We start from the raw sequence: 23871 nt of genomic DNA, 5'->3' as shown, positions 1-23871 counted from the left end.
GTGCCCTGCGATGGATTGGCACTCTGTCCAGGGTGTACCCCACCTTGTGCCAGATGCTCCCTGGGATAGGCTCCAGGTTCCCAACGACCCTGAAGGATAAGCGGTATAGAAGATGGATGTATGGATATCTTGAATAAGGACCTGTTCACCCTTTGTCACGGGTCTAACTACAAAAGCTTCCATTCTTAATAGCTTTATAACTTTTGTTTCTTATAAAGTCACATAAAATCAGTCAGTGTGGGAATGACTAATGTAAACTGTTCATTATTTGGAGGGTAAAAACTAAATGCGCTGAGCTGATATAATTACTGGTACTTTTATTTTAGGAAATGTTTCTGACAGCCATTTTTGTTAAAGAGAGACATTTATTTATACATATAGTGCACTACATATAGCATGCTAAAGCGATTCGTTCCTATGCTATGTAGTGCACCTAAGTAGTGTATGCGGCGCCATTTTGGGTTGGACCTTTGTTAAACAACGGTCGCCGTGAACCGGAAGTTAAAAGGAGGCTTCAGAGGGCATCAAGAGGTCGCGGTGGAAGTCGGGACAGTGGCGGAGCGCATTAATGTCTGCGCACTCGTAAGCAAAGTGCGTGTCCCCTGTGTGTCCGCTTCGGGTTGCCCGTTTTCGGAATGCACCGCACGGCATCGGCACTTGTGTTGTTTGCGAGGAAGACCGTTTAGTTTCAAACTCCGAGCTTTTCCGCGCTAGGGTTTGTCGTCGTCGTTTTCGTTTCAAAACCAGTCCGAGCTTGCTTCATATTATCGATGCATTGATAGTCAGCTAGCTCGCTAGCTAGCAAGACGGCTAGCCCATACGGTGGCTCCTCGTCTTAGCTAGTCAGGTAGCGAACTAGCTGAATAAGTAAAAACCGATAAAGTATCCCGTTAGTTCGCAGAGTGTTGTATATTGGCTGTTTTATAATCCTTAGTTAGTTAGTTAGCTGGCTGATTGATTGTTGAGGGAATTATTTTTTTTAAAAGAAGAAGCGGTAACACACGTGGGAGAGGCCGGAGAGAGAAGGACGGAGGAGAATCAGTGACGCCAGGAGCGGCCGATGAATTCAGACCAGGGCGGAGAGCCGCTGCAGGAGGAGGCCGAGCCGGGACTAAAAGCCCGCGGGGAGGCTGAGCCGGGACCGAGAGCCCGTGAGGAGGTCGGGGCTGCACAGTCGGGCAGTATGGTGAGTCAGGGCCTGACATTTCATTTTTCTAATATTGGCTCCTCTTCCCCTCCGACCTCGCAGCCTTCATCGCGAAATGATAAACGAGCATTTAAAGCTAATTAAAGCTTGCGTACAAACTGCACCGTGCGACGCTTAGCCAAGTTAGCACCCGAGCTAAATAAGGCCAGGTGTTAATTTCGGCTGCCTTGCTAACCTGGTTAACACACACACACACAGTGCTAGCTAAACGACCGTTGGTCATGGCGTGAAGGCGTCACTCGCTAGTCAGGTTAGTGGCTTTTGCTTGCTAGCCTGATTTATCGATGACTCATTTATTTTCTGCTGGGAACTTTACACCTCAAATAAGACCACAAGCGCGTGCATTTCCCTCTTTACATAAACCAGACATCAAACATGGCGCTTCAGGACACTTCTCGTGCGGCTGTTTAATGAATTAAAACGCTAGCAGTCAGCCAGTCAGTCACCTTTTATTAGCGTTATTGTTGGTATTCGCAGTCGCTTTTCACTTCAGTTTAACTGTGTTCTCTCTCTCTCTCTCCCCCTCCCCCACACAGTTTTATTCTCTATTGGTGTGTCTGTGTTTGAGAACAGGTTTATCAGCGACCGACCAAGTCGCACAATCATCGTTGTTTGCAATAATTTCGCTTGTGTGTTAGCTAGCTAGCAAGCTAATGTCAGGTCGGCCATCATTAGAGGCCTGTAAGAGTATGCTAATATCGATGTCCCGAGGCAGATCACACACCTCATCGATTAACCCTAATTTAACTATCAATGCAGAACATTTTTTAAAATAAGTGAACATATTAAAGCCTGGAATGTGCAGCTGTAATGTGTGAATGATGTGTATATTTACTTTTTTATTATTATTATTGAAACGGTTTGTGACCAGGCCTGAGGTTTTTTTTTGTTTTTTTGCAAAAACGCATCGAATAACTTATGCATCCAGTGCATTACACCCCCCCCCCCCCAAAAAAAAAAAAAAAACAACACCTTTCATATCAACTTCATATGAAAACACTGCGAGTCTTGAATTGCAGATATATCGTGGTTAAAAGGCGATCGTATGCAACAGCTGTTCTTGAAGCGACTTGTTCTGGAGGAGGAGCTGCAGCGCTTTTTGGAGCAGGTGCCTGCTTACAACTGCACCCCCATTGCCATGTGACATGTGCCCGCTACTAAATATTTCAGCATTGCAAGCTGGAGCCGTGCTGAAAAACCAGACTGATTATTTATTATTTTTTTTTTCTGAAATGAATTTAGTCCTGACTCGAACTTGCAGTTTGTCCGTATGGAGGTAAAAACGTGGCGTTTTCAGAGCAGGGATCGGTGCGTTTGCGTTCGAGTAAAGATGTGGACGTGGTGTAAAATATCACGAGAAGATGCTTCATGAATCTGCACTTCTGCTTTTTAACAGAGTGGCTGTGGAACAGACGTCCAGATCGCTGTGTCTCTTAAATCCTTAATGGCTTAACATCAGGACTAGTGTTGCCTGAAGTATCTCGGGTTATATGCTTACTCGGTACTCCATTAGATATGTTTCTATCCATGTATTTTTATGGGAATTTTGGAATATCTCACGTGCAAACGATACAATAAAACTGCTGGATGGAAACTCCAGATGCGAATAAAATGTACATAAGAAAAAGTATGTGCTCATTTGAGGTGGATATATTTGTTTTTGTTTTTTTTTTTTTGTTTGTTTTTTCGATAAGAAGACATGCACATAAACTAAGATGGAAACACATTAACCAAATAAATCCCTCGAGGTGCATCGTCTTGTGACTTTGCATGAACAAATCATGGGATTGGATAATTGGCTCAGAAAAATAAAAATGGCGCAGGTATGTTTGGATCGACGACAAGGTCCAAAGATTTTTGAACGTTAGTGTGTTCAATTATTGATGTAAAACCTCAACAAAACACGCAGGTTTTCCAAGAAGTGCAAGTGGAGATGATCCTTAAAGGAAGCAAGAAACTATTTTATGAAATAATTGGAAGAGACTTAAGGCCTGTTCACACCAGGATGTTTTTTTATATATATTTTTTTCAGTGCATACCAGCAGTTTTGTTTGTGTTCACACCCATGAAACACAATCGAATGAAAGTGCTAATTCACTCCCTAACAGTAGATGGCGCTTATTATCCTCACACTTTGTTCTTGTTTGTATTGTGTAAGCTTTCCCACTTCAGTTTAACCTTCTCCAATACACAGCATACAAACGATGGTGATTAAGTTTGCGGAAAAAAGTTACAAGCCTATGTACGTTGGGGGTGGGGGGACAAGTAAAATGAAACTCCATTGAATCCTACTTGATCGGCAATTCCTTGCCACAACAGCTCCCTTTTTGTTGCTTTAATGATGTGGACAAAATACCAGGTGCCAGTTTCCCAGGAAGTGACAATTTTATTCTCTTGAACACATGGGATAGAAACAGTGCTTTTATTTGCGAATGTTTTGTGTGATATTCCAATTTTTTGCATGTGTTAAATTTGCAACTTGGATGGAAACCTAGCTGGTGTGAATTCAATAAATAAAGGCTGAGTAGTATTTAAAGGTGCAACATTGTTGTGTGTGGGTATTTTTTATCGCTTTTTTTTTATTTATTTATTTTTTTTATTATTTTTTTTTTATAAAACATATGTGGAACGTAATAAACAATGCGTTAAGCTGTGGCATTCGCAAATGTGTATTAAGTCGCTACGAGAACCCTTTTGGAAACTGACATCCTGTCCGGCATGCTCGTTTGTGTTTTCATGGGCTTCTTGTAAGTCATTTTTATTGACGCTCTACTCTACAGGCCACTGTAGATCCAGGGTGTGGAGCTTTGTGAACACGGGTGGGAATCACTCAAATGTTGGGCCCACCTAACTGTTGCAGACCTAATCTTGGGTGGGTGGGAACAAGTCTAGGTAATCTCACCTGATACCCATTTAAATAGGCTGACTCTGTTGATGTAATGTGGAAATACAGTCCAACTGTGTGCTAATTTAACTCTGATGAGCAGAAACATGCCGAGAATTCATGTAAATGTTATGTCCAGTACATACTTCAGTCCAGTTTTATTTATATAGGCTTTTAATTGTGTGCATTGTCACAAAGCAGGTTTACTGATTTTCCAGATGTAGAATTTGACTTATCCATAATGGGCATGCTTGAGGTGGCAGTGGTGAGGAAAAACTGTGACAACACGAGGAAGAAACCATGGGAAGAACCAGAATCAAAAGGGAACCTGTGCTTTTCTGGGTGACACCAGATAGTGGGAATATTAACTATATTGTAATGACCCAAATAAGCATGATTGCATGGAGACGACGGTTACCCTTTAACTCTAGGGGCTTTTTTTTATGTTACATATATTAGTGTGTGTGTGTGAGATCCCACATTTTTACTGATCCAGCTCGTAGCGGTGGCTCGACGGTTAAGGCTCTGGGTTATGGATCAGAAAGTCAGGGGTTCAAGCCCCAGCACTGCCAAGCTGCCCCTGTTGGGCCTTTGAGCAAGGCCCTTAAGCTTCTCTGCTCCAGGGGTGCCATGTCATCTCTGACCCTGACTTCCTAACAAGCTGGGATTTGTGAAGAAAAGAATTTCACTGTGCTGTAATGTATATGTGACGGATAAAGGTGGTTTCTTCCATTTTCTTTGGTTGGTTCCCAAGATATTGACAAATTACATTTGATCCACCATGATAAATGTCACACAGAGCAACCATGTTAAGGTACATGGCATTTCTTTATATCGGAGCACCTAAACCCCATGATTTTATTTATTTTGTCCTGATGCACATCTCTATTTTGATCAGATGAGACATCAGTTTTTGGTTCTTGGTGTCTGCATTGATTTTAAAAATAAATAATTTAGGGGGGTCTAATCATTAATTAGTGATGTGCCCTGTTTAACATATGCTGCATATGACTATTGAAACCTGCATGTGAAACCCGTTCCACTCAAACACTGAAATTGCAGGCTGGTCAGACACAAAGCAGGAGGTGTGGAGTAACACGCTATAGAGAATGCTGTACATGAATGATTGCACTGGCATTTTGTGGCTTTGAGTGTAAGCTGTGTATGGGACAACAGTGTGTATGAAGGTTATTCTGTGGTAAATTTCATCAGTGCACTCAGACTGAATTCTGCTCAGTAACTGGTTTCTCTCTCTCTCTGAATCGCTTGCTTATAGTTCCCTTTTTGTTGGCATTAATCGAACAGTTTAGATGTAAATACTAATACGATGTTGAGTGTATCAACTGAGACAAGTAATTTTCATGCTTGTGCTGGTTTCCTGGTGGACGCGTATATTTAAAAACCCGAGAACAAAAGAAGTAAAATACTTGTTGACGATGCCTTTTAAGAAGCATACGCTTTGATGGCATTATTCTTCAGCTTGTATGCCGACGTAAGCCAAAATGTTTGCGCCAAAATGTATTGGGGGGGGGGGGGGGAGGATTATGGTGTGTACTAGCTTGAGGGCTGAACAGAAACAAGACTTTTAAAATGATGTATGGCATCTGGCTACCTCACCTGTAGTTTAGCTGCAAACCAGACATTTAGTCGTTAATAGCCGATTAGATTAATTTCATGCAGTGTGAAGACCAGATCTGTAGCTTTCGTTTGGTATATTGTTTATGCCGGTTCATTAACAATTTAAAAATAACTTTTCAAGCGGAAGTCAAAGGTTTAAGTGGCTAATATTCAGGCTGTTCCTTTATGTACATCACACTGCTGCCCTTTGTTAGAGATGTCAAGGGTTGTAAGGGAATTTTGTCCGTCTCGCGCGCCATTAGGTTTAAAGGTTTCTTTAAATTTGTTTCACAAAGCCAAATTGAAACGAATCATCATGATTAAAGCACACTTGTACTGCTATAGTTGAGTAAGTTATACCAAGTGACTATCTTGGTGTGTAGCAGCTATTTAAAGTGCTAATCTTGATGGAGTAGCATAAAGGAAACGATCGTAACTCATAACCCGAATCTTTCAGAATTAACCGCAGACTGTGCCAGATCAGTGTAGTTTAATACGTGTAGTTTCCGGTTTGATTTTGATCTGGAACATGACTGCGATATCAGTTTATGATGGAGTCGCTGTACTATGAAGCTGATCTGTGTATGTCGACAGTGACTACGTTTACTCCAATTCCAGGTTGCTGGGACTACGGCTGCTTCTATGGCCAAACAGACTTCATATAAAACCAGAATGAACTTTTTCACACTATCTGTTACCCAGATGAGGACGGGTTCCCTTCTGAGTCTGGTTTCTCTCAAGGTTTCTTTCTCTTAACGTTTTCGGGAGGTTTTTCCTTGCCACCGGCTCGCTCAATTGAGATAAATTCGCACATTTAAAATCTGTATACCGTGTTTTGTTTCTGTAAAGCTGCTTTGAGACAATGTCTATTGTAAAAAGCTCTATACAGATAAAATTGAATTGTAGTTTACATGGACAGCAGTAATCTAATTATTGACCTTATTCTGAATAAGACAATATTGTGATTAAGGTGTTTACATGAGTTGCTTTTGGAATATTTTCTTTCATGTTCCCGTTTTACATGTTATAGTTCATAGGTCGATTAACGGCATTAATTATTTGATGAGCTATATGTGCAAATGGACAACTGCTTGAAGCCATGGGCTGCGTCTGAAACCGCGTACTTACCTACTATATAGTAGCTGAAATGTATATATTCCGCCCACCATATAGTAGGTAAGTACGCGGTTTCAGACGCAGCCGTACTCTCTTTGCCGTCAAACGATTGATCACTGCCGTGTGTGAACGTGTCCTGTCGCAAAATGCGGTGAAAACTCCCACAAGATGTTCGTGTGATTAAGGTGTTTACATGTCTGTAATGCACGTCAACTAAAACAGGAATACTCCACACGTATTAATTCGATTTGTGTTTACTTTGAGTATGACTTTAGTCGGATTAAGGTGATCAAAAATTGCTGTTTACGTGCTAGTTTCTTAATCTGAGTATCATCTTAATTGGGTTAATATTGGATTATTGCTGTCCATGTAAACAAACTGTCTGTGTGAGAATCATTCCTACAGAACAACAGCTTTAAAGTTTGAAACTTGCTTTCTTGTCTAAAGGAGTTTGCACCGAAGCCAGTGTGACTCGAATATAATGTGGAACACAAGATGAATGAATGTCTGGAACATCGCCTTCCCCTTTAATTTAAAGGTCACGCTGGAAGGCCTTGGTTATGTGTGTCTCATAGTGAGGAAATTAAATCAAGAGAATAGCCTCAGTTTCTCCTGAATTTCATTCAGTTTGGTCCACTGAAATACGTTCCTTGCAGATGACTACTGGTGTAGAGTAATGTGATCAACAAAAGTCCTTTAAATTACTGAATCAAACAGTGAGACATGAGTGTTTGTCATGTATTATTGTTCATTCTTGTGTGGTATTTGAATAAGACATGCTTTTGTTTCTTTAAGCCTTAATATTAATAGTTTTAACAGATTACTTTATAATGAGCATCCTATGAATAAGCTCTTCCTGCATTTTGTGGCTTTGCTTGCCCTAGCTGAACCTTCACAACCGTTTGCTTCACATTGTAATTTAGTACTATTTATGGATGAAGTGTGTGAGTGGTCTTTGTTCCTGTAGTCTCTGGCACCGAAAATAGTGTATTCTCTTTATTTTAAAAAAAAAACAACAAAAAAACAACCCCACAAAACACCTACAACCACACTACCATGGAACTTTAGTGGATTTAGCGCAGTTGCTTTATTTATTTAAAAAAAAATAAATGATTGAAACAGTGTATCATTTAAGAATCTTTATTTTTAAAACCACCATATTGAGGAATAGCATTTTAATTTTTAACACTTAGCCCAGCTAGGTGCATGCCAAATAATAAATTGGGAATGAAAGTGATATGCATGTGTGCATTCAGAGTATAATTTTAGGTACTGAGCTCAGTCACTACTCCTGAGTAAAATACAGTACATACTGTTTATGTGAAGGGGTTTGGGGGGTGTGGGTTTTTTTTTTTTAAATACACATTTGGTTATAGACTATCAAAAAAGACTTCAAACCAGAGTTGTTTAAAATGTTTGTGGTGACCATAAAAATGATAATCATTTAAGCACAGTTCGTCTTAAAATTTCAAAAGCAAGCCTAGCTAAGACCCAGTTTATCAGAATAACTTAATTTCTGTGGTAATTGTCTGAGCTGGGAGCTTGCCCGGCTCAGTCGCTGGGGAGTCTTGGGATCTTTAAGCAATAGCAAACACTTCTCCCATTGGACGCAGCTGTTTGGTTCTAATCTTTATTACAGCTGCGCTCTGTTTGAAGTCTGGTCAAAGTCTACAGGCCCAGTGAGCTATTAAAGAATGTGTTTAGTCATTGTTGTCAATATGCTGGAAGTCTGAGATAAGTGGTTAATCAAGTAGTGCTTATAACTAGTTAGCTATCATGGGTTTGTGTTTTTTTTTATTTATTTATTTTTTTAAGACCATTAAAAAAAAAAAAAAAAAAGTTTAGTATTTTATTTCTTCAGCTTGTTTTGACGTCCAGGCCTCTGGTCATTTGAGTCCCGAGTCTGCTACGATTGGTGAATTTTGATTCCAGGTGTGGTCCAGAGACCCGACTTAAACAGTGGTCTGAGCTAAATTCGAAGAACCCTTGAACGGCCTACTTGGGTGCAGAAGCGATCCTCAAATAAGTTGCTTGATTGCTTCAACTTGTTGCATCACTTCCTATTTCTACTCTAGTGATGCTAGGGAAAGGGTTGCAATTGTTACTGCTATATAAAACCTGACTTTCATACAACTGGAGCACTTTAATTAGCTCAGCTTTGTGGAGCGAGTGCTTGCACTGAGGGCAGTGTTAAAAAATAAATATTCCTGCCTGTCTCTTGCCGGACTACAGTTGGGGGGGGGGGTCTTGTACGAGACTGGCTCTTTGTTTACCGGAATTTCTGCACGACCTGCCATAAATCCAAAAATCACTGTCCTTCCTCGCCTGTGTTGGTTGCAATGGAAAACAATAAACATCAACAGATCAACCTATTCACAGATCAATTCCTGGTTTAGAAGGAAACCTGTGAACACAAACCTGTGTTTAAATACCCCAACGCCCCCCCCAATAACAAACCCAGAATTTGCTCTGGGTCTGCACGTGAGTATTCGGACCAAGTGAACCTTGTTAATCTTTGCTGTAGGGGTACCATTGCAGATTATAATTGAACTTTTGCTTTCCATAGTGTGAGTTAAATAAGCTATGCTTCATTGTCATCATACCGTAGCAGCATTCCCCTTGAAAATTTCCCACCTCTGAAATAAGATCTAATCAGTGCTGGTTCTTTGGTGGTTGGAGAATTGGGAGCTGACGCATGTTACATGGCAACAGATGTAGTCTACAGTCAGTATCTCTTTACCTGCAACGTAACCTTCATGGTAGCTACCTGATAAGCGTGCAGTTGCCTGATAAACTGGCAAATAAATCTAGTGCTAATCATGTGATCTCCCACCTCCCCTTTTAATATTACTCGTTATTTGTTAAAGTGAACCTATAAATGAAATCCTTTTATAGATTCCATTAATTGCATGCAAAGTCCAAGATTATTTTTGTAGCTTGGGTGAAAGGCAATGGTAATATTCAGGATTATAATTGGGAACACTGAGAATGGCTATCTGGTTGCTGGTGTACTATTTTATCTTCCTTGTGTGAATAGTCAGGATAAGCTTGCTCTACGTGGGCTCCAGCAGTGAGACTGCTCTTACGCAGTGAGTAATCTGCTCCGTCAGTTTCATAGGAGTACCTCTGTGTACCATGTGACTGTTCTCTCTCTAGTCTTTGGTAAGCGTTTACTACTGCTGGTGAAGGATGATGCTCAGTTTTATAGTTCGTTACAGGCTTTTTGTCTTTTACTGTTGCATGACTTGGCTTGCAGTCCAGTTTTCAATGCATTTGTATACATCATTTGTCCTCATACCTGTTGTTGATGAAGCCTGAAAACTAGGTATTGCCATATAACAAACTTTCAATACGTGGTTTAAATCTCATATTTCCGAGCCGTGTGCATTACTTTCTATTATTTTCCTCACTCATCACCATTATCCCGTTCTAAGTTGTTGCATGTTGTGTGTCCAGGTGACCTCGAAGGGAGCGGGTCTGAACCCTAATGCCAAAGTGTGGCAGGAGATGCCCTCAGTACCCACTGAGGCTCCTGTGGATGGTACCGAAGCTTCCCCATGGTCCCAGTCGAACATAACTGAAGGTAACTACCAGATGTGATGGTGTTTTGATCAGAAGTGTTATTGTGGTGAGTGATAATCAATGTCCTGAGCTGATTGTGGTGTCCTCCACTCTTTCCTCCAGAATCTACTGGATGTAAAGCATACACACCTGGCTTCCCAGTTCTCATGGACAACAGCACCACGGCCACAGCAGACGGTGTCGTCAACGGCATGGACCCCTCTGACCCAAACCCTCTGATTGGGTGTAATGGTCAGTAACACTGATTCGATTAAACCTTTTTAAAAGCTTTTTAAAGCACAGTGTTGGTTGACGGATGTGCGCAATCAGTTATTGGACTCTAATAGCCAAATTCTGTGCGCACTCTGCATCTTTTTCTTGTACAGAATCCAAACTGCCTGAAGATCAGCCTCTCTCTGCAGAAAGCTTGCGTGAGTCTCTGAAAAAAGAGCTGGAATTCTGCTTCAGCAGGTATGGGGAAGCTTTTAAAGGCTGTGCAGTCAGTTCTCAGGGTGGGGTGGGGCATTGGGGGGGGGCAGTGTGCATGTTTCAGCTTCTTTCTCTCTGTCCGACAGGGAGAACTTATCGAAGGATCTTTACCTGATTTCTCAAATGGACAGTGACCAGTTTGTGCCAATTTGGACTATTGCCAGCATGGAAGGAATTAAAGTTCTTACCACTGATCTGGATCTTATCTTGGACGTTTTGAGATGTAAGTGTCTGCACTGCAATTAAACATCTTCCGCACGTCGGTCATTAACGTTCTGTATGGATGGCTGTTCTGAAGCTGCTCTTTTGCGTGGGTCACATTTTAGCAGTTCATTCATTAGATGACACCACAATGTGATCAAATCTAACAAGTTAGACTGTAAAAGTGATTAACATTTTCAACATTCTCATTGCTGTAATGCTGACCAGTCTTGGCAAACTTTAAACTTCACCGTGGCTTATGCAGCCTTCTTGCCAGCTGCCTGCTACTTTCATTGTAGCCACGGTTTCCTTTCTTGCTGTTCATTTTCTACATTTCCTTCTTCACCCATTCTTGATTGTTGTGCTGCCACTCGTTCAGTAACTATTTGACCCAGTCTTTTTTACACACTGTATGTTGCCAAATTTCGCCTTATAAGGCTTGAGAAAGATAAGAACAGATTTAATCATGCAGCAAATGCAATTTTCTTCAGTCTGGGAGAATGCACTGACTGGAGAACTGTCAAACTCTGTGAAATAAAATGGATGACGTGTTACAAATGGAAAAAGATTGGGCAAATCGTTTCTGATTAGGATCACACAGTCACTGAAGTTGAGGCATGAACGAAAAAGGCAGAATAGGTGTATACTATGCAGTCTGGGTGAGGGCGTGTCCACAAAAAAGTGGCGAGTAAATGATGAGTACGGAATAGTACACTTGGCGGTTTGGTGTTTAAGGAAAATAATCCCCGACCAGGTGGTATGATGCAGCCCCACTATAGAGTTGATTGTTTTCTTATAACGACATGAGCTTCTTTTTATTCTTGTACGACAGCAATTTAATTGTGTTATTAAAGAATGATTCACTCTACTTTTTGTCCATTAATCTACTAATGCTGTAGAATATCCAAGAAAATAAGTTAGTTCTCATCACTCGTGTTATAATCACTATAAACAGCAGCCTTTGGGTTTTTTTTTTTTTTTTTTTTTCTTTCTTTCTTTAAACTTAAACCAAAAAATAAGCTCCTCAGTGAGAAACCACAAAGCCTTCCATCCTAAAGACTTAAAGGAACAGCTTAACCTCTGATCACGGGATACACCTTCCAAAAATTTTAAATAAAACTACACCATATCAATAATTAGACTTTTTTTCTATGCTATCTGCATGCTTTCTAATCGGTTTATTAGCCTTGGGGTATGTGGAGCATCTAATCCACAAGAATCTGCAGTTAGTATAGAACCATTAAGTATTCGAGCGAGGGCATTAATATAAACCCATGACTTGCCCTCCAGCTGACACGGTCAGAGCTATTATTCTTTAGTTAATCAACACCTTCTGACTGTTCAGCTTGAATTCGACTGTGCTGCAATATAAAAGGTGTTGATTTGAAGCCCTGTTTGTGTGTGCCCCCCCCCCCCCCCCCCCTTTAAATAAAATTTGCTTGTGTTCTCTCTGCTCAGCATCTCCTATGGTTCAAGTGGACGAAAAAGGGGAGAAAGTGCGGCCAAATCACAAACGCTGCATCATCATCCTGCGTGAGGTTCCAGAAACAACTCCTGTGGAGGTATTAACCTTTATGGAAGTGTGGGGAGAATTCATGGACTTTCCACTTCAAATAAGCTTCATTTGTACCTAATTTTGCTCTCGCTCTGATTTGGGTCTTCTTATTAGGAAGTGGAGGCCTTGTTCAAGAACGAGAACTGTCCGAAGGTCATTAGTGTGGAATTTGCGCACAACAATAACTGGTACATTACATTCCAATCGGATACGGATGCTCAACAGGTGAGGGCCTTGGGTTGTGGTTTTATATTTTTTTTATTTTTATTTTTATTTATTTATTTATTTTTTTAAAATAAAAGTGTGTTTTGCTGTCATGTGCGTCACCATGTTTTTCATCTTCGTTAATTCACATTCTTTTCAGGCATATAAATACTTAAGGGAAGAAGTCAAAACATTTCAGGGAAAACCCATCATGGTGAGTCGTTGTGTAAATCTGTTCAATTAGTTGTGCAAAAGGAAATTAATTGCATAATAAAACTGGCCTATTGTACTCGTTGCGCTTTTCTTCACAGGCCAGAATAAAAGCCATCAATACCTTCTTTGCAAAGAACGGCTACCGCAGCCTTGACTGCAGCGTTTATCAGCAGCAGTCTCACACGCAGTCCCAGTACAGCTCGCCGCTCTTCATGCAGCCTATATACAACCCCCAGCAGCAGTATCTCTACGGCATTGTCCCTCCCACCTGGACTCCATCTCCAACGCCATACTTTGAGACTCCTCTGGTGAGGCCTTCTAACAGAGTACCTATGTCTGCAAAGCAACATGATTCCTTTATTGAACAGCTGGTTTGAATGCTTGGCTTGAGGTGTTTTTTAAAAAAATTTTTTTTAATTTTATCTATTTATTTATTTTTTCTTATAAAGTTAACTACATGCAAAAGGTACATTGACGGACATGTCTTCTGTTCATCACAGGCACCTTTTCCTAACAGTGGGTTTGTCAACGGATTTGGCACAGCTGCACACTACAAAACTGGTTCAAATTCTCTCAACATTGGCCGCCCTTTCAACAGAAACCGGTTTGTCGTTTTGGGTTCCTTTATCTTGACGTGCTGCAGCCTCAAGGCTTTTAGTTCACTGTTTTTCATTACACCAAGTGCAATGCCATTATTCTGCATAACTTTAAAAAAAAAAATTTAAAAAAAAAATGCATCATTCTGATTTTCATTAATTTCATGACTGTCTTGAATTTTTATTTATTTTTTTAACTATCATATTATAAAGCTTGTATAATTGCAGAGGTGGACAAATCATAAATCCTTTACCTAGCCCACCAGGCAAGTGAAGACTGCAGTGTTTTGGTTGCCTGGAAACTTAACAGATGAGACTTAAGTGGTAGCTTGCGTTGTGTAACGCATGGCCGTAGCTAGTTTAAGTGCATTAGTACAGACAGACTAAGGAAACTGGGGAGGGGACGGATGTGTAGCCATAATCCTTATCCTCTCTTGATAAAGTTTTGATGTAGCACATTGTGTTTGCAACCTCAAAACCGTTTCAGCTCTGAGATGTGGTGGTGTTCACAATTAAAAATGTTATTCGAGTCTAAATTTTCTCCCTGTGGTTTTGGCTTACTGGTTAGTACATTTGTCTTGCATGTCCAGGATTGCGTGTTCGAATCCCACCTCTTCCCTGTGTGCGTGTAGTTTGCATGTTGTGCTCGTTCAGGGCTTTCCTCTAGTTTTCTCCCGCAGTCCAAAGACATTCGTTGCGTTCCAAATTGTTTGTAGTGTGTGAACGGGTGTGATTGTGCCCTGCGACGGGCTTGGTCCAAGGTGTCTCTCGCCTCATGCTCAGAGTTCCTTGGGATAGGCTCCAGGCTTCCCCATGACCCTGTGTCGGAAAAGCAGTACAAAAAATGGATAGCTGGCGTCACCAGTGCATGGTAATTAACCTGCCGATTAAAATCTTTGTCATCGGCTGATGTGTGTAGAGCGGCAGGCAGAGGGAGTAGCATGCCTTAAAGCTTCACCACCATAAAGTGTGAAAACCTTCTCCCCAAAAGTCATTAGCAAGAAAGGTTTCTTATTACTCGGGTTGTTGAAGGTGCCTATCTGCCAGGCAGCTACGGTTTTGGGGGGGACAGACAAAAAATAACCCAAGTTGCAGGCTAGTGATTTGTCCACCCCTTAAACTAGTTTTCAGGTGGGGTTTTAATTTATTTTTTATTTATTATTATTATTATTATTATTATTTTATTTTATTTTATTTATTTATTTATTTATTTATTTTAAATAAATACAACCTATTAGTTTTATACTCTTTACCTTGGCTTTCTTATTGTCCCCACAGTGTCCCACTCTATTCAAGAAAGAATGTAATAAATGCCTTCAGGTACAGATGTTAAAGCTTGAAATTTTACTTGTCTAATCATCACTCCATCCTTCTCATGTCTCGGAAATAACTCAATCATCCAATTAGTCTACAGCACAAATTTCACCCTGTTAAAACCACTATCTTGTATGTTAACGAATTAATAATCTTTCTCAATGATTTAAGTGACATTACTTTGGCTGTGAGGTTTGCATTGGTGTGGTGGTGATGCCCAAATTCCAGCTGAGCTCATCATTCGACTCAGTTGGCAGTCATTGTTTTTATATTGAGAACCCTCTGGCTGGTACAGTCTTTTTCCTGAATTTGTAATCATTATAACTAACCTTTTTGGTTTCTGTCAGTGTCTCTTCTTGCTTTAAGAGGAAGTGGAGCTAAGTGACAGGCTGACAAAGCTTTTCTTCGATGAAGTATCTTCCTGGCCAGTGTTTTAACATTTGACTTGAAGAGCATTAAATTATAATGTCTTGTGTTTTGGCACATCATTTATCGATTTTTCTGTGCAGCAATAGCAACACTTTAATCCTTACGATATAAAGTGTATTAGGAAATGAGTTTCTTTCTCTGTGAGAAGTCAAAGTTATCCCACTGCCAGCGAATACCTCGGTGACTAGATGCCATTCCATGCTTGCTTGCAAACACTTTTTGTATTGTGTAGTTAGTGCATGCTACCTCAGTCAATGATTCATTGTCCCCTGTCCAAATCTTCCTTATTAAATAGCACAAGAACTATGTGAGGCTGTATCTCATGCAATCCTGTGATTTAAGCAGGAACCACGTGAAGCCCCAGACGAGGGTGAATGACGGACTGGCCTCCACTGTCCCCCCTGTGTCTGTGGTGGACGGGCTCCGCAGTCCACAGCCTCCTGCCAGTAGTAACTCAGTACTGGCCACCTCTGAGCTGAGCTCCTCTTTCCCTCACCTGACCACCTCCGCTGAGCCAAACGATGACGGCACCGTGGCCGGAAGAGGACGGTATGATTTAACGATCCAGTTCATAAATGGTGCCACGTGAAGTCAGGAACTTGTTCATAGTTTGATAAGTGCTATGAAATAAGTGCCGTTATTGATTTAGGAATTGTATGGTTTTAAAATGACTCTTATTAATTGTCGAAGAAATCTTCTATGTCCGATTTCTTTGTGAGCTCCCAGCCTGTTTAAAGCTGATAGTGGATTATACTGATACTGAGCAGGTGGGCAGTACCTGCCGATTAATAAACCGGTTGTTTTCAAATGGGTACCTATTGAAAAACACTCAAAGTAAAATGTCACTGAACTTTATTAGAAAAATAAAAACGGTACCATGAAGAGGTACTGTACCTTTTTTTTTAATTTATTTATTTATTTATTTATTTATTTATTTTAATATTAATATATTAACTATTAATAAATAAAGTAAATAGATGCCACGATACCGAAAATCTAGTGGTACCACCAAAAGTACACGATAGTCGATACCACGGTGTGGTATAAAAATAAAATGAAGAAAAAAATTAAATTTCAGAACTCTCCTGGAGGACATCCTCCTCAGAGAGAAAGAAAGAATTTGTTACTCACTGTCTGACAGTGAGTGGAGGTGCACCCCTAAACACGTGTGCACACACACCCCTTATACTCTGAATGCAAGCATTAGTTTAAATTCACTGATATGGTGGCAGGGCAAAAAGATTTATTAAAAGCATGAATGTTTGAATAATTGGACACGGGCTGAGTGGCGATGCATGGTGGCCCATTAGGAGGTAGTCTATAACACTGCAATGTGTTGGCGTCGTTAACAAATAAAAGGCCATCACTAACATTACATGGAGCATAACATTAGCTGGTTTCACGGCTGCCAGCTGCCTCAAACAAACATAATATAGGGCCTTCTTTCAGGTGCTTCGCCAAATTCCAGGTGTTTCCTCGCTTTGTTTGAAATGAACGATAGCATCGGTTGCACATTGGAAACCGATACTAGCTTTCTTCTCTTTTCCTCTCAACGAGTCGGGGCGGAGCTAAACTTGTTAAGCTAAGATAATCTTCTGTAGTTTTTCCCGTGTGCTTGTAGGCATTCTTCTTCTTCACCACTTGTGGACCGACTGAAACACTTGCGCGTATTTGCCGCCCCCATAGGTCCGGAAGAATTGCAACCTCGGTACCTCCGTTAGACAGCAGACCCCTCTCAGCTGCTCCCGCAAGGGACGCAACCGGAAAATCTATCGTTCTGGATCTTTGCCGATAACAGACAGTTCCAGAAATCAGTTATCGGTGCTAATCTGCAAAAAAATTGCAGACCTACTCGCTGTATTAAACCAAACGTGAAGTGAGATTTGTTTATCTGAGTTTATAATTGACGGAATTTGCCACCCAGCAACATGTAATACTGAAGATGTAACTCTGTTTACAGGAGGAATACATACAGAGCGACTCGGAGGAGGAGAGAGGACGAACGAACCACAGTAATGCACACGTTCCTGCAGGTTTTTCATCTATTCTGATATAACTAATGCTTTTTATTGACTCGCCTGTGCGCGCTCATCCACAGAGGCCAGTTCCGCTCACTGAAGTTAAGGTTTCACCACCTAAATTTGACCTGGCTCCTTCCAATTTCCCTCCACTCCCTGGATGCTCAGGCAGCCCGCAGGGAGAGCCGGTGTTGGAGAACCGCATGTCTGACGTGGTACGGGGTCTCAACAGAGAGAAGGTGAGTTCACGCTTGGCTCGAATACTGTGAATCCACACCCAAGAATGATTTTTGAGCTCATTTTGATGAGGCTAGGTTTGCCTTTGATCCATAGCTGGCTCATGCTCAGGAGTTCACTTGTGTGCACCAAATTTTTGCAAAATGGGACACATTTTTAAATCAATGTCAACTATTTTTATGCGCATTTTGGAATATCGCATTTTTAAAAAAATGCTGGGTGGAAACACCAAGATGTGCATAAATTCTAAAAATGTGTATAGAAAACTTGTGCACTCAGTTGAGCTGGGTAAATTGTTTATTCGATAAGACACCGTGTGCATAAATTACGATGGAAACGCATTTGAATAAATATAATGCGCATCAAAAAAGTATCGTATGACTTTGCTTCAACAGATCATGTGGTGATTGTTTCGGCATAACTGGAGTAACCAGCGGCCCGATCTCGATCCACAATATCTGAAATGTTGTTTTGGTCGTTCTAAAATATCTTAGATAAAGACTGTCGTCAAAATGGTTTGGTATATTTACCTCCCAGAACCGCCTCCGAACGCAGGATGACGTTATTGCGTTTTGTCCGCACGCTCTGAGACGCAAGTAATTTATTATATACGAAAAAAGGCCCACAGTGGCTTCTCCTTCTGCAGCAAATCCCATTTTTCTCTTTGATATTTGGCGCCAGTTTATCAGGAAGTGATGTTTTGTTCTCTTCGACTCACTGGATGGAAATGGTGCTTCTTTCGCAAATGTTTTATGCGATATTTCACTTTTGCGCACAAGTTAAATTCGCAACTTTGGATGGAAACGTAGCTACTGACATGTTAAACTTTGTCGCTTTTATTCAATGTCCAGTCCCAAGAGTTCTGTTTTCTTGCTGTCACACAGGTTTTACCCCCCCCCCCCCCCCCCCCCCCCAAATAAAAGCTCAGGTTTGATTTTTATTGTGACTTTTAACTCTTTCCAGCAGTCAGACTCGAACAAAGAATCCACTGTGAGCGCTGCTGCTCCAGCCTCTGAGGAGACGGTCCCCAGACCTGCACTGACTGCAAGCAAACCCACTCTTCACGCTTCAGATCCTGCTAGCTACAGGTAGGCCTGATAAGGGCAAGACGGATAAGTGTTTGTTTATTTCCAGCTCTGTGTTAACACGCACGCAGTTATGTCATCCTATTTCACTTCATGTTTTATTAGGGTTTATATTATATTAAGTGTAAACAGTGTATGTGTGTAAATATTATTATACCAGATGACTATATGAACACGGCCACTGAAGACCTGTCTAATGCTGTTTGATATTTGTGCTTCTTATTAGTGCAAGCGCAACCCCTCAGGACAAGAAACTGGATAAAACTGAGCCCTTGGTCCACAAAGAGATGCCCGTGAACCCAAGCACCACCTCAGCCATTCCACCGACTTCGGCTCAGCCTGTTCCTGTCTCAAAGACTCCGCCGAGTCCTGCCAACCCTGCAGCCCCACAGGCCAACGCTGGCCACCCCGGCCCCGCCCCACTGGTAAATGCCTTCACTGTCTACAGAACTTGAATTGGTCCTATTACACACCTGAATCTGGATGATGAGTAACCTTCATTTCCTGTAGCCATATTGTTTGTTATGGTCAATATTGGTGTCCTATGGTATAAAAACAGTCAACAATTACTTTGTCTTAAGTTTTTCCTCAAGTCCAAATTCGTCTTGGCCAGCTATGATTGTGACAACCAGGTTTATATAAAAAAAAACCCAAAACTCTGTTAATACATAATCTTGTGCCTCAAGCTGCTTCTCTCTTTCTCTGGTGCAGGTCATTGCTTGTCACTCACTTTTTGCTTGTATAAGACTCATAACGGTCATATATGGTATAATATGAAACGTAACAGTCTATTATATGCTTACATGTTGGTCAGGATTGCGTTGCCACCCTACTGCCATAAAAGTAGGCGATACTATTTAGCCAATAGTGTCCAGTCCACTGTATTTGTCATCACAGGTCTTGTTTGTGTCGCTCTCATCATGCGTATTATTTATTTATCTTGCATTTACTGGCCACTGAGAATAAGTGTTGGACTTGTTTTAGGCTTCAGGATAAAATCTTCTTTTATCTTAGGAGCCTCGGAAACTGAGCTATGCTGAGGTGTGCCAGCGGCCCCCCAAGGATCCCCCACCACCTCCTCCTCCACCACCTGTGGTCAGCCCTAGTCCCACCAGCTCTACCTCGCAGCCTCTGAGGGAGCTGCGCGTCAATAAAGTCGACGAGCAGTCGGGCAACAGCGAGAGGCCCGAGCGGCCACAGGAGCGCGGTGGGGACTGTAAGAGCAGAGAGGGCCGGCCGACTCGTGATTCACAGGGCTTCTACCGCAGCAACGGCCCTCCCAGAGCCAGCACGGGGGGGTTCAAACTCCGCGAGCAGCAAAGGCGTCCTCAGTTCACCCGTCGCACATCACCCCAAGGAGCCTCCAGACACACTGGCAAAGAGCAGAACATCCCCCCTATATCGCCAAAGTAAAGACTTGACTAAATCCTTAATATATATATATATATATATATATATATATATATATATATATATATATATATATATATATATATATATAAATAAAATACACACACACATATATAAATAAATATATATATATATATAAAGAGATGAAATATAAAAAGTTTAAAAATCTAAAATAGCCACCTCGTTTGCCTGGAGCACATCCACAGGAAAATCTCATGAAATGACAATGCACAGATGGAGACATCCTGGCGTATGGGCAGGGGGGAAAATGGAAGCTAGTTCAAAGCTTGTTGAAGGAAGTCATCAAATAGGAAAGTGCGCTTCTAAACTTGACAATGCCCCTTCAGAATGTAATTTTATTTTTTTGCTTTCTTTCCCCACTTCCTTGACGAGGGCATTTTTACCCAGGAGGTGGTGGGACCGAGGGTATCATAACAGCCGAGTGCTCAGTGCTGCTGTTGAGCTGAAACAATAATGGCAGTCTGCAAAGAACATATGCACTAAGAAGAAAAGGAACATGCATACTGGCATGTACCTATACAAAGATATCACTTTGACATGCAAGGATTCTACAAATTTTTTTTTTTTTTTTTTTTTTTTTTTTTTTTTTTTTTTTTGACCTCCATTCGCATTTGCAGGTGACTGGGAATGCGATGTGATGGAGTGAGTGAGATGTACATGAACTTTGCTCTTTGAATGGAAGGATGTATTTTGCAGTAGTGTTGACGAATCAGTTTTGGGTTTTCAATCCCATGTAGAAAATGCAACGCTCGCTTGAGTGGATTGGCAGATAGCTAGGAACAGCAGTGAGGCTTGCTGTTACTCTGGAATTTTTCATCATTTTTGTGTGACATGGCTGATCTAAGCTCCTCAAATCAGAAGAGCTGCTGTTTAGAAACATGTAAAAGATGCGTTGGCTTGTGGAGCTTCAGTAATTATTCATATAAATCACTTAAAGAGGTCAGAGCCTGCCAATTATAATGCTGGATCACTGGTTTGCTTTTATTTCCTTCCCCCCCTCTCTCTTTATGTTCTTTAATTATTGTTTAGTTAGATTTGTGTAACCAACAGCCTGTGAAAGATCACAATATCAGTCAGGTACATAGACACTCAAGTATTTTGTCATCTCAGTTGTTTGTTGTTTTTGTTTTTTGTTTATTCTCCCAAAATGGCTTCTGGGAGCAAGCCTGTTTTTCCTGATGATCAGTCAGGCGCTTGACTGTGTTTACAAGATTGTTGGCTTGGGCTAAGAGGCAGAGGTGAAGCTGCTTTTGGTTGCATTTTGGGCGACACTATTCTTAATCAGGACCCTTACTATAATGATTAGTAGCTATTGTGCTTAGGTATGTGATAGTGATTTTAGGCCAGGAAACCCCAAGGCCTGTTTTATTGACTAGTGATCTCACTATGCTGTATTGTTTCAGCTGTACAGAAATGGGTTGATTTCACTGTACAAAACATTTTTCAATTGGTTTAAATTGTGGTACATCCTAAAACGGTGAATGTTTTTTGGTTTGTTCCTCCCATCCTTGAGATACAGTGCAAAGCACAATGGATGCAGGATGAAAGGCTGAAAGTATGATTTGTTGCTCTTCAAGCACACTCTTGTGATTGTCCACAAATCCTGTTTCATTTGATTCAACAATTGTGGGGTGGGTTTTTTTTTATTTTTATTTTATTTATTTTTTTTATAAATGGATTTGGGTTTTGGGTGAGTATGGAGATCATATTACTTTTCTTTCCCTGGTGAAAATAAATGATGAGACATTTAGTGCAGGCCATTGAAATGTTAAATGAATGATTGAAATCACATCTCTCAATTTTATTTTTTAATAAAGCTTGGAGGTTTTTTTTGTTGTTGAACCTTGTTGCATATTGATGTTGGGCATTTTATCATACGCCAGAGTCATTTCATGCAATTTTGGAACATCAGCAAAACCTTTAAGAAATCTCTCTACATGCTTATTGTGTCCTCCTTGATTATCCCACAAAATGGAAGACTCGTCTTGATATTTAGATGGTTCACATCAGTAACTTTCACAAAAAAAAGGCGTGCTCAGATCTGGAATGACACTTGCTCTTGGCTTCTGTACCAAAACACACACGAGTTCCTTTTGTGTGTGTGTGTGAGTAACCGCTCCTGGACGATGACTTTTTGTCGCATGTGCTTTCCAAAGCAGCAACTCCATCACCACCAGAAAGCAAAAGGAGGTGTAAAAATGAAGCAATGTGAAAGTGAACTGGCACCTTTCATTCAAAATTGTAATCAGAGGAAGATACAGTATTGCTGTTCAATTCATTGTAAGTACTGTGGGTTGTGTGGTTTTTTTTTTTTTTTTTTTTTTTTTGGGGGGGTTAATTGAATTTTTAAGTTTATTTTAATCCTCCTGCCTTTCCCTCCTCACCCTCCCCAGTCTTTGTAGGCCATGTTCCTGACTTGTGTACAAAACGACATTGGGAGAGAATCACAGATTTAACATTTGTATATTTTTGAGATCTCAGCAAAGAAAATACTTGACGCGTTTACTAGAGGCTTAGTAATGCAGTAAATAAATAACGAATCACTGGGGTTTTTTTTTTTTTTTTTCTTTATTTTTTTCCTTCTTATTTTCCTTTTCATTAATGGATTTGAGCAGCTAGTGGTTTAGTGTAATGGAACAAAATGCACTAACTTGTTTAATAAAAAAAAAAAACTTACTGTTGATGTAATGTGAAATCATATTAGAAGCATACGATAATGACATTGATGTCGAGCGGCTTGCAGAAATCTACAGGAATAGCATTCTCTTTAATGTTTGGGTTGTCACTGTTAATTGGTTTTAGGGCTGCTGTGGCAAAGGGAAGAATTAATATAATGGATTGAAAGTGTTTGGAGACAGTACATTCTTGCTGTCTGCGTAAAATGTCATTAAAAAAAATAAATTATTTTGTTTTGGCCTTGGAGTTTCACTTTTTATTGCTGTGGGTTTTTTCCTCTTTTTTCCCCCCTCAATTTGAAATAATTGCCTTATTCAACTGTAGTGTAATTGAGTTAATATTTTTGTTTATATTGTACTGCTTCCTGTACATGCACACGTCTCAGGCCACGTAAAGCAGAAGTCACATGCCCTGAGATGCCTATATCTGGACACCACAGTGCGGTATGTACAGAATGACTGACAACCATTTTAAAACTATTTATAGTTGTACTGTTGAGTATGATTAAACTGGTATAATTAAAAATAATAAATAAATTAAAGCGCCTTTTTTTTTTTTTTTTTTAAATTTTGTTCTCTAAAATAACCTTCATTACACAGTTCTTTGAATGAGTTCCAAACTACACATACACACTTTCTACTTTTAATGGGAACTTATTTTAGGGAGAATTAGTTCTCCAAAATGGTTCCTTCTTTGATTCTCTCTCACCTTTTTTCTGTTTAATAGTTTGTTTCCATTATTGTTTAAGTAAATATACATAGGTTTGTAGAACAGAGATGTAATAGACTATGGAAATAAATTTTAAAAAGCCCAAATTTCCTGTATACTGGTTTTTACATCTTGCAATCTATTTATACATTGTTTTTTCCATTCAGACGTTGGTGGGTTTGTCTCATGGAGCATACTGGATTACTTTGTCAGAACAAAAGACTAATGCACACAAATGAAAGGAAGTAACAATTATCGATCCACTTTCCATATTATCCTACACAGGGTCTGGGGGCTGCTGGAGACTATCCCAGAGAACGAGGGGACACC

At 40.5% G+C, this 23871-nt stretch overlaps 1 protein-coding gene across 5 annotated transcripts; it reads left to right on the top strand.

Annotated features, from left to right (window-relative positions):
- The first annotated feature begins 495 nt into the window (after positions 1–495).
- On the top strand, positions 496–20193 carry LOC108275627 (la-related protein 4). Of its 5 annotated transcripts, XM_053686065.1 has the most exons (18): positions 496–591; positions 987–1186; positions 10281–10407; positions 10509–10637; positions 10772–10856; positions 10961–11097; positions 12534–12637; positions 12745–12855; positions 12995–13048; positions 13146–13355; positions 13548–13651; positions 14922–14963; positions 15729–15935; positions 17347–17398; positions 17485–17643; positions 18605–18729; positions 18953–19151; positions 19741–20193. In XM_053686065.1, exons 2-18 carry the CDS (start codon positions 1061–1063, stop codon positions 20137–20139), a joined length of 2370 nt encoding a protein of 789 aa, XP_053542040.1. In that variant the 5' UTR covers positions 496–591; positions 987–1060; the 3' UTR covers positions 20140–20193. The 5 variants fall into 5 exon arrangements, with proteins under 5 accessions (XP_053542040.1, XP_053542042.1, XP_053542039.1 ...); XM_053686067.1 differs by having other exon boundaries at positions 520–1186; positions 18608–18729; XM_053686064.1 differs by having other exon boundaries at positions 521–1186.
- Positions 20194–23871: the final 3678 nt, after the last annotated feature.

The sequence above is a fragment of the Ictalurus punctatus genome, chromosome 15 (assembly GCF_001660625.3).
Source record: "Ictalurus punctatus breed USDA103 chromosome 15, Coco_2.0, whole genome shotgun sequence".
NCBI classification, from domain to species: domain Eukaryota; kingdom Metazoa; phylum Chordata; class Actinopteri; order Siluriformes; family Ictaluridae; genus Ictalurus; species Ictalurus punctatus.
The sequence above is the reverse complement of the archived record's forward strand: the minus strand, read 5'-3'. Positions and strand labels throughout refer to the sequence as shown.